This window comes from Cavia porcellus, unplaced genomic scaffold, assembly GCF_034190915.1.
Source record: "Cavia porcellus strain 051 isolate PalLab524CR breed Dunkin Hartley unplaced genomic scaffold, mCavPor4.1 scaffold_15, whole genome shotgun sequence".
In the NCBI taxonomy this organism is placed as follows: domain Eukaryota; kingdom Metazoa; phylum Chordata; class Mammalia; order Rodentia; family Caviidae; genus Cavia; species Cavia porcellus.
This window is the reverse complement of record NW_026947498.1, coordinates 73,628,934-73,639,976: the sequence shown is the minus strand read 5'-3', so window position 1 is coordinate 73,639,976 and position 11,043 is coordinate 73,628,934. Positions and strand designations below refer to the sequence as shown.

At 52.8% G+C, this 11,043-nt stretch overlaps 1 protein-coding gene across 1 annotated transcript; it reads right to left on the bottom strand.

The window, feature by feature from the left end:
- Positions 1-540: 540 nt before the first annotated feature.
- On the bottom strand, positions 541-10,622 carry Cav3 (caveolin 3). Its single transcript, XM_003464096.4, has 2 exons — positions 10,224-10,622; positions 541-1,265 (listed from the first exon to the last, which is right to left on the bottom strand). The coding sequence occupies exons 1-2, from the start codon at positions 10,338-10,340 to the stop codon at positions 924-926; spliced, it is 459 nt and encodes a 152-aa protein (XP_003464144.2). The 5' UTR covers positions 10,341-10,622; the 3' UTR covers positions 541-923.
- Positions 10,623-11,043: the final 421 nt, after the last annotated feature.

The window sequence follows — 11,043 nt, the reverse complement described above, 5'->3', positions numbered from 1 at the left end:
GGAGAATCTGTTCTGGGTGGCACCCTTGGGAAACTAGCCCTGGAGATGTGAGATGCTAGGTTTCTATGTTTTTCGCTTTTAGAGATGATAAGTGGGACCTCCTCACTTTCTGTCTTTCCCTGGAGGGCACACACGTGTGCACTGGGCTGTGTGCTGTCAGCACACCTCCTCGGGCTGATAGGAAACGTGCCCGGGGGCAGGGCCATACACGTCCAGGGCTCAGTGTCTGCAAGGGAGGTCCGGAGGGGTCTGAGGCCAGGGCCCGCACCCAATATCCACAGAGTGCCCCACCCCGCCAGCTCACAGGATTTCTTCTGTTGGTGCCCATTTTCTGGCTCAAGGTGAGCAGAAACCGTTTGAAGACAATCTCCCGGTGAGGAAGGGTGAGTAGCAGCAAGTACAGTCTAAGGAGAAGCGTGCTCGATCCTGGACCTCCTTTTGCCTGGGAAAGGACCGAGCAGCCGGACCTGCTTCCTTCCCGGGACAGTGAGCTGGGCTTTCGGAGGGAATCAGGACACCACAAACAGACAAGACACCTCCTGCCCATGCAGCTGAAACCTTTATTGGGGTCCCTTTCTCACACCCACAGTCACTGGTCACTTTCCTGGGCGTGTGTGGACTGTGGGAGCCCCTGCTGGTCACAGTACACATGGACACAAAGACTTGCAGTAGCTGCCTCGTAGTACACGTCTTCTGACCCAGGCTGCTCCTGGGCATGCAGAGTGAGGGCCATGGTGCTGCCTGGGAGGCCAGGCTGGGTTATCTTCCAGCTCCCCTACATGGTGTACCCCCATGTTGGGGGCGAGGAATGGAGCAGTCTCTAAGGAGAAAGAGCTCTCCTGCTCTCTCCTGCCCTCCATGGAATGGTAGCAGGGCTGCCTGGCCTGATCCCGCCCCGCCACCCCATCTCCCACCTCCTGACTTTAGACCTCCTTCCGCAGCATCACCTTGATGCTGCTGCAGAGCTGGCCCATGGCCGCAAACAGCGGGTTGCAGAAGGTGCGGATGCAGAGTGAGTAGATGTGGCTGATGCACTGGATCTCGATCAGGTAGCTCTTGATGCACGGCACCACTGCCCAGATGTGGCAGAAGGAGATGCAGGCAAACAAGAAGCCCCAGAGCAGGGCCAGTGGGACGCCCAGCAGCGTGGACAGCAGCCGGTAGCACCAGTACTTGGAGACAGTGAAGGTGGTGTAGCTCACCTTCCACACGCCGTCAAAGCTGTAGGTGCCCACAGGCTCTGCGATCACATCTTCAAAGTCCACCTGCAGGAGCAGGAAGGGCAATGGTCACCCACAGCATGCCACACTCCCCAGCTTCTGCTATGTGCATCAGAACCCCTTGGGGGCAGGATAAGCCCAGAGGGCTGGACCCCATCCACGGAAGGCTCTGACTCAGTAGCTCTGGGTGGGTTGGGACCTTGCACTTCCCACACACCCCTAGGGATGGGGGTGATATGACTGGTCATCTGCCTGGCTGTTTAACCCCCTAGAATGGCAGGGTACAGTGGAGAGCTCACCAACCTCCTCATCCATGGATGGATAAGCAGGCCTCAAAGTGAGTGCCTTGCATCAGGCCAGCAGTAAGTTAGGGCTCTTACTGGAAACTAGTGTGAGGCCTGACACCCAGCGGGGTGCTACTGGGAGGTGGAGTGGGGGGTCTTGTCATTGACAGGGGACTATGGGGACCTGGCCCACTTCTGTGTCTCTCTTCCCTGCCCACAAAAGTGAACAGCTTTGCTCTGTCTCATTATGTGACTGCCTCGACATAAGCCCCAAAACAGCAGGCCAATCAAATCCTAAAAGGATGAACCAAAATAAATTCCTTTCCTGAGCCAACCAACTCAGGTGAGTGGCGTCTCACTTTACAAACTTAATTTGTCTTGTGATTTGGGGAAAATGGCTTCATTTGTGTTTGCCTCCCACTGAAGTTTGTGAATGAAAACTAAATTTTGCCAAATGTTTTTGTTTATAAACTGACTTGTTTGTGAACTGAGGCAGTACCATATTTGCTATAGCTCCCAAATTCTGTTAGGTTGTGATCCTAGAAGAGCTGAACAATCATCCTCATCCCATGAAAATCAATTGAGCACCCATGTGTATGATGGTGGTGGGCCCAGCAGGTAGTTGTACTGGGGAGGCTTGGAGAGCAACAAGGTATTTGTGCCCCCAAGAAGGAAGGTTAGTTCAGATGGGTGGGGAGCATTAGAAGCTCTTCCGGAGGAAGACATCAGGAAACTGACGTCTGCAGGTGACCAGCTAGAAAAGCCCGTGGAGAGAAACCACTGGGAATTCATGAACAGTACAGTGTGGTCCCCAGGAGGCCAGGTGCAAGCCCAGAGATGCCAGTGTGAGGCCAGAAGGAGCAGCTGGCAACCCAGTGCATGAGACCTCGGGAGGCTGCTATGCAGGGAGTGCTGTGGTCAGATCTGGCTGGGTTAGGAGGAGCAGCGGCAAGGCCGAGTGAGGACATGGTGGAGCCTGGTACATTGTCTCAGCAGTGTGGACAGAGGTGCGTGGGCTGGAGCTGCTCTGGCCATAGTAAGTGAGGTCTACCCCGGTGATGAACCTCCCCGGCTGCAGAGGTATCTAGACCCGAGTGGCCCAGCCTGCAAGGGAGGCCGAGTTCCTTTCCTGGCCCCAGCCCTGCAGCAATCTCAGGCCTTCTGCCTCCACCTCCGCCAGCCAGCTTTGTCACCGCAGGGAACAGGGGCATTCACAACTTGTCACCACATCCCACTGAAGATGTGACCGGGGCTCGTGTGGGAAGTGGAAAAGATAATCACTGGACTTAAATACAAATATATATTCATCTGCCCATCCAAGTAACCATCTATCCACCCATCTACCCGTTCTCTTTTCTATCCGTCCATCATCCATCCACCCACACACCCAGTCTATTTCTAACCATCCATATTTCTACCTACCCACTAATCTATCCCATCTATCTGATTGGCCAGCCATCTTCCTTTCTATGTATCCACCCATTCATTCATCCATCCAAACAAACAAACAGTTATAGAGAAGCTCCTGAATTTTAGGCTGGTAGCTCCTGGGGAGACCTTCGTACAATGCCTGACACATCGTTGATAGTTATTTGTTCAAATGCTCTAAAGTTCCTATGAAAATATATCTCTGAAATTCTACCGACACTTCAGAGCCTAAGTAGAATGATTCTTTAGCCTACCTAGTCATAAATGTTTGCCTCTGGGTCTCATTTGAGCTGATAAGACAGGTGGAATCCTCCTTTCTCTCATTTTCTGCTTGTGGTAATAAATCCACCCCAAGGATCTATCTGTTCTTTCAACGATGATTTCTTCACAAAAGCTGTTGGCGCTGGCATTCGAACCAATTCCAAGGATTGCCTTTGGGTTCTGAGCACAGGGAAACCGCACTGATTTTTCTGAATCAGAGAGCACGCTTCCTGAGGCCCGCGCCCTGCTGGGAGGAGGCAGACAACTGCTCCCCTAGTTCGGGTTGAGCACTGAGAAAGTCTAGCCATGGCCACAACAAGTAAACAGTGATTTCATCCCTTAATTCCTTTCCAGAAGCAGAGAGGAGATAGTGTTTTTCTCAGAGGCAGGAGCTGGGGGCCTTAATTTAGCAGTTTAGCACCAGCTTTATATACAGCTGGGAGAGGGACAGGAGGGCAGCAAGGGGACGCCACGACTATTTATTCAGTTGGTGTCCCCTTTTCTGGCTTATCTATTTTTGGAACGTCAAGAAAAGCAGCTGGTGAATGGGAACCAGTCAGCCCACGCTGCAGCTCCCGACAGGGCACAGGGGTGTGGGAGGATGTGGGGGAGGGCAGCGGCCACTTCTGTCCAAAACACTTCCCCAGAGTCTTGGGTGGGGCAGGCCCTGGGTGTCTAGGACCCTGGACAGCTCAGATGGGACTTCCACCTGGGGGCAGCCACTCAGTTTCTGTCTGCTTAGTCACTGAGTCACTGTGCCACTGGGGCATTGTGCTTTCCCTTCCTGGGCTCCTGGAGTTTTGCTTGTAGGTTGGCTTGGGCTGGGTTTTCTCTTTGTTTGGGGATTTTATTGTGGTGGTGGTTGTTCCGCTCTACCCAGAGGGGGTTACAAGATCCTTAGGGGCACAGAGTTAACTGTACAGTCAAACGACTTGAGCAAGTGGCTGAAATTCGCTGGACTGTTTCCTTGCCTACAAACTGGCTACTTAAAAGGCTGTCCACAGTGAGTGTCTCCTCCGTCCTTTTCCTGACCAGGTGAGTACAGCATTCGAGAGCAAAGTCTTTCAAGCCTTCAATTTGATACAGTAATTTCACTTCTAATAATAATAGTAAAAAATGAGACTTATATTGACATGACTATTTTCAATTTATTTCCCCCAGTAATTAATTTTTATTGTATTTTACTAAAGTACTAGTGCACAGTGGATTGAAATACTAGTAGTAAAACCAATCCTTTCCCCAGGTACCCTGAGAACCACTGATCCTATGAAATTAGAAGCTAAGCTAAGGTGATACATACACAAATGGGTTAACAATGGCAAAGCTTTGCTTCCTTTATTAGGCATGGAAATAATAATAATAATAAAATTCCATAAAATCTGAGGTAACCAGAGTAACACCCTAGAGCATTTAGTCCTCATAAATGCCAGTTCTGGTCAATATCCGGTGTCTTACTGCACCAAGGGCCGATGAGGGTGAATCCTAATCAGTCCGACGTCACAGCATATGTCCGAGTCTCCCTTAGTCTCTGTGCCTCTGTTATCAGAGGGGCCAGTACCCAGCGGCGTGTGAGGCCCTGAACAGGGACAGGCGATGGCAGGCACTCTCAGGGTGGCCTGGGCTACCTGCAGGCTGCAGCGTGAGGAGAACTGCCTTCGTGGGAGGGACCTGGAAGCAGCTTCAGAACAGCACCTTCCCCTGGGGGACCTGGCTCTTGTGCTCTGGCTGGGCCCTGCTTCCTCTTGCCTCCCTCTGCAGGGCAGCTGGCAGCGGGGCTGTGGCCCTGGGTGGGGTTCTCAGCTGCTCACTACTTGTGGTGGGTGAGACGACCTCAGGGAGTCTTGCCTCTTAATGTTGGTATATGTGGTTGTCCCAGGCCCTCCTGAATCTGGGCCTGCAGTAGGACTCACTGTAGCCACCACAGTGGGCCACAGGGACCGCTGTGGCAGTGTCAGAATGAAACCTTGAGAAGGTTGACAGTTTCTGCTTTTCGGAGTCCTGAGCCACCACGTTTGAAGTTCAGTTTTATGCTATGTTCAAGAGGCCAGAGGTGTTAGGAGCCTGCTCTAAGGCTCCACTGCCACCTGGCTCTGGCGGAGAAGTCATGAGCAAAAAGAGGCCCAAAGCTGCTAGAGCACAAGGGCCCGGCCGGACCTCCTCCTTTCTTGCTCCTTTCCAGTGCCAATGCCCTGGTACCATCTTGCATGATGCCCTGAGCCACCTTGCATGTGTCAGCTCAGTGGAGCCTGCAGAGGCATTCGAGCCTCAGCTACCATGTGACTGCAGCTGTGAGAGAGCCCCCGTGAGGCCTGTGGAGCTTCAGCAGCCTTGAATGGCTGTTGGGGAAATTTGTTATGCAGCAATCCGTAACTGATATGCTGAGTCTTTAGGGAAAGCAGGTGACAACTCTGGGCTCCAGATATGGCTTCTATGTGCCAAGGTAGACTTATTCATGATCCTAGAGCATGAGCGTACAGAACATTCCAACTCCGCTGCCTAAGAAGTTTTAGGGGGCTAAGATCCTGCAACGAGTATCCCAGGAAAGTGGGCCACCATTTGAAAATATCCAGACCAGTCGATTCCCACAAGTTCCCACGACAATAATCACAATACCTCAGTGAGAATGAGTCCTGTGCAGTGTGTTCTAGGGGTCACTGGTGAGGATAAGGCATTCCCAAAGGAAAGCACTGCACTGTGGGGCGACCAGTGGGTTGTACGAGTCTCTGCGACTCAGTCTCTGCCTTTCTTCGTGTTCTCTCCTCACAAATTGCCTTTCAGGTCCTATTTTCCTTCCTCAGCTCTGCAATCAGAGTAGCAAAGAGGTTACATCTGTTGTGTCAGCTCTGAGCCGCTGACGGGGCCTGGCTTCCTGGAGACATGCTGAGATAGATTAGTAATGTCTGCTGTGCGCGTGAGGAGGGGTAACAGGAATACACAAAGGCGACGGTCACCAGCTCTGCCAATATTCTGTGAGTGTTGCAAAAAACCTCCACACCTCTGCCTGTTCCCTTTCTTCTTGGAAAACCTGTTTCTCCACCCCACATTTTTCATTTTCCTCATTTTACAAATACAACTTGGACATTGTCTTCACATGGACTTGGCTCTCCTTTTCTCAGAAAGGAACTTCCTCCTCCTGCAGCGCTCCACTTGGCACTCGCTTAGATTAGCACCTTCCCTGTGTGACCTCCTTCTTCTTGGCCATCATCTCCGTTAAGCTGGATTCTCTTCAAGTGGAGGTACGAGGTCAGTTTCATCTGTCCGCACCAGGCTATTGCAAATCTGCCCAAACTGGGAGCAGGGGTGTGCAGAACTAGACTGTCACCCTCTGTTATTTCTCTCTCACACAAATGACAGGTGGGGCTGGTGCCCTGAGGCATGCATGCAGGAGGGGCTGGAGCCTCCATAACCTGGGAGTGAAGGAGGGATCCTTAGGGTGCCCACAGGCATGCTGGGAAGCCCAGAGCTGGCCACGCATTCACTTCCTGCCAAGCCTGGTGCAGCGCCCGAGCAGCTCACGCCTTCTCCTCCGAGACACCTTGCCTGCACACAGCAGGTGCTCCGTGAGAGTCTGAGGGTCTACTGGCCATGATGGCTGGTGGGAAAGGGTGTGGGGTGTGCACTCCAGCTCCAAGACCTTCTGCTCTGCTCTGTGCCTGGCCCCATGGTAGAAGACTACAGTTTAAATGCAGGTCTCTCTCTCTCTCTCTCTCTCTCTCTCTCTGCCTTTGACATTCATTTACCACCCTGAGTTCAAGGGCAGCGCCAAGTATAGCACCTCTCTCTGTAGGGTCAGAGCCGTGAACACAGTGGGTCTGTTTCTTGCTCTTCTCCCTCGGCTTTGTGGAGTGAAGTCTTAGCAGCTGGAGACAGAGGGGATGGCATTTCCCACTTGTCCACCCTGCCTCTCTATGTCCCAGTGGCTCTGGTCCAGAGGAAGGAGCTTTCCCAGAGCCCACAGCAAGTAAGTGTCAGAGCCAGGGTCCCTGTAGCTGGGTCCATTCTGTGTCACTCTCCTGGCTCACAAAGACCCTACTGCCAGCATGAGGCCGCCATCCACTCGGGCACTGTTCTGGTCCCTGTCTGGCCCTGTTTCTCCCAGGCCTCTCTCCCTTCCCTTTGTCCTTCTGCTGACCGTCTCCCAGGGCCAGCAGAAGGCTGTCCTGTGCAGCAGGCCCTCCAGTGCCTTCTAGCCCGCCATTCCTCTATCAGACTATATCCAAAGCCCAAAGTTACCCTGAAGCTGGCTATTCTATTGGTTCTATTTGTCTTATGCTGCTTTAGGATCTATGTTCTATATTCCTAAACTTTTCATTTCTGGCTCACTGAAAACAAAATAAAGAGAAAACATCAAGTAACTCTACAAACCAAAGAACACCCACCCAATGCCATATTAACAGTCTCTTCTTGACAAATTCATTTGCAGGAACTTTGCCTTGGCTGGTGGGAGCTTTTTTTCTGCAGCTCATGGCCACAAGGCCATCAGGAGAGGACTCTTCTCAGTCCCAAAAAGGCTGCAAAAGCCAGACATTATGCTTCTGTCTCTTTGGATTATAATCTGGGCCTGGAGCCTGGACCTGGCTCCCTTCTGGCTCAGTATGACCCAGAGTCTCCTCTGTGTGCACCACCAATTGGGGTCTCCCTGGGACCGTGTTCTCCTGAGGACTCCTCACATCCATCCCCAGGTGCCCACAGCTCAGTTCTGTGGCCCCAGCTGCAAGACCCTGTGGTCCCTGTGCAGCTCACTTTTCTCACAGCTTGGCTGTGTGTCGGCAAGCTCCTGTCCCACCCCGTCCCATCCTCCCTGACCTGCTGTGGCACATGGATGCTCTGAGGCTCAGCTCCCTGAGGAGTTCAGTGATATGACTATATAGAAGGGGGTGGAGGTGACAGCTCCTGTGTTGTTTTTAGGTGAAAGAGTCTGAATTTGAAATCAGGTCTGCTGAAGCTGAGTCCAGGACCACGCCTGCCAGACCTCGCTGTGGAAACCACACTGGCGCTGTCTCACTTTTAGACAGTGGGCAACAGTTTGAGAAGCTTGCTTCCTGGTGTCCTCCTGCAGCTCTCACTGCTGTGACACAGGACCCAGACAGCATGAACTGCGGCTGAGGGGCTCCCAGGAGAGGGGCGTGGAGGACGGGGGGAGGGAGGGCTTCCAGGAGGAGGTGGATTTTGAGCTGGGCCCTGAAGGCAGAGGAGCTTTAGCCACGAGGAGGACAGGGTGTGTTCTGATGGGTAGCAAGGCAGGCAGGAGGAGGGGCAGGAGCCCCGTCGTGGCAGGTGGAATCCGCCTAGCACGATTATTAGTCTTCTTCTTGGGAGAGGCGCCCCGGACAGAGGAAGCCTGGGGCTCAGTGCCAGGGCCCTGGGCCGCCTGTCCAGTCCAGTGACCGCCGGCTCGGTGTGCTTCAGATGTGGTTTGTGCCTCTGAATTCTAAACCCCATTTAATTTTAATTACAGCATAAAGTAGATATTCGGTTCCATTGCTGGAAAACTTTTAATAATGCTTGGGACAGTTTGGGCATGCAAATTTATCTTCAGCTATACATTTTATGGCCTCTAAATACACAGCACGGTTTCAAATGAAATTTGGAGTCCAAATTAAGTACGGGCAGCACGATAACCTTACTGGGTTTTGAAGGTGAAGAAAGATGGTACAATTGTTCACTGATAAAACTTTCTGTCAGTAATATGTTGAAGCTACACTAGTCTGGGTAGTTATGGTTAAGCTAGTGATAAATAATTTTGTCTGTTTGATTTACCTTGTTTTTTCTTCTTTTGGTGGTTTGAGGGTTACTCCGCCAGCACTTTTAAAGTTTTCAAACAGGCTAAGTTGCCCACAGTAGCCTGAAATACATGATCATCCTGCCTCAGCCACTCAACTAGCCAGAATTACAGCATGTACCACACCTGGCTGAGTCTCCTTTTTAAAATGTGGCTGCTGGATTAAAATTCCAGGGCAGCTGAATATGTAGGGAAGCTACCTTCTTTATGTTCAACTTTTTATTAACTTAAACTAAAGCTGCTCTAAAAAAGAAATCTATTTACTAAAAAGGTAACTTTTGGGCTGGAAGGAAAGCTCAGGGCTGGACGTTTGCTGTCACAAGTAAGGCCCTGGGCTCCCTCTCTAGTACCACAAAGAGGAAAAAAATCAATACATGAAAATAAATCATCATGTGAGTATCATGCAGAAAGGTGCTGCACCAGTTTATGCTTTGTATACAGTCCTAATAAATGACTGTGCCACTGTTAATGTAAAAAACACCGCATTCCTGCGGGATGGTGCTGGTCTGAGGTCCTGGCCCAGCCACCCACCTGGGTCACTACTACTCCAGAGCTGGCCCTGTTGGAGGCTGGGGAACTGCTCTGAGAGGTTGCCTTTAGAAGGACCCCTGGCTCCTGGGTTAAGGGTGTGGGCCTGGGGCAGCCTGGCTGCTCCTGTGCTGGGTAAGGAGAGGCCTGGCATCAGGCAGGGGCTTTAGGGTTGCTCCCTGAAGCTGGGCAGGTCTGAGCACTCCAGTTCTGGGGCCCTAAACTAAAGCTGCTCTTAAAAAGTAGTCTATTTACTACCTGCTGTGCCCGGTGTGGGCACCAGACCTGCTGTGAGGAGGGAGCTGGGTGAGGCCCACAGGCCAGGGACAGACCCTGGGCAGTGAGTGCCCTGGGGAGCAAAAGTCCAGTCAAGTGGCCGCCAGCCCTTGTTGGGAGCTGCCGGCCAGAGATGAACCTGCAACCCACCCCAGAGCCACGGCGGCCTCCTAGTATGGAAAACAGCCTGAGTTAACACCAGTTCCCATTCCTCCGGGGCAGGGGCCATGCCTGAGGCCAGGCCAGAGCCGGCACCTCTGCCCTGGGCCAGGGAGGCATTTCTGAGCCTTGCTTTCCCACCGCCCAGGCAGTACTTGGGCTGTACGTGCACCTCAGTTTTTGCTCCTGTTTATGCTAAAATTGGAGTTTACAAGCCTTTGCTCATTTGCCTGAGGACTGAGAGGAAGTGGACGGGGTGCCACCCACCTGGGCTGTAGAGCCTACCTTGACGATGTCTTCGTTAATGTTCTTGGGATCCCTGTTCACCAGGTCGATCTCCTTAAAGTGAATGTCCTTGACGATCTGGGCCTCCAAGTCTGTGTGCCCTTCCGCCATCATCATAGAGCTGTCGCCGGGGGTGGCAGAGGTCTGAGCCTTGCAGCCGGTGGGGTGAAAAATCCTTGGGGCAGGAAGAGCAGTTCAGGGTCCCCAGACTTGTGCCCTACGGCTACCAGGCCCCACCCAGCATGCCGGCGGACAGCTGTCCCACATAACTCCAGCCTGCCTCTGGGTAAAGCTGCCATGGCAGGCCTCCAAGCTAAAATTAAGACCGCAGTACTTCTGGAAGACCGAGCGCTCCTTAAAGGGGGCTGCCGCTGGCCTGCAGCCCCGTGCGTGGATGTTGGCCTGGCACTCCCCAGCCACCACCAGGGACAGGCTTGCCCCTTGCTGCCCAGGCTGCTGTCTCTCCGTGGGGCCCCTGGAATTTGTCACCCCTGCCAATGCCTGGATGCTTCTGGGAGCAGCTGCCCCATAGGAGGTGGGCTTGCTCCAGTCCTGCCTTGCGACTGCTGTGTGACCTTGGGCACACACCCTCTCCCTGGGCCGTCGTGGGACGTGGTGATATGGCCTGAGTGCTCTTCCTGCCCTGGAGGATCGGGAGACTGGCTTCTGTGTTGCTGGGAAATGTGGTCTCACAGGATTTCCATGGGCAGCTAGGGCCTTGGCATGCTCTCTGGAACCCAGGAGCAGTCTGGAGTTTTCCTGTTTCTGGGAATTTCCCTGGGGCAGCAGCTGATGGGCTGTGGGGTGGCCTGAGTGTGAG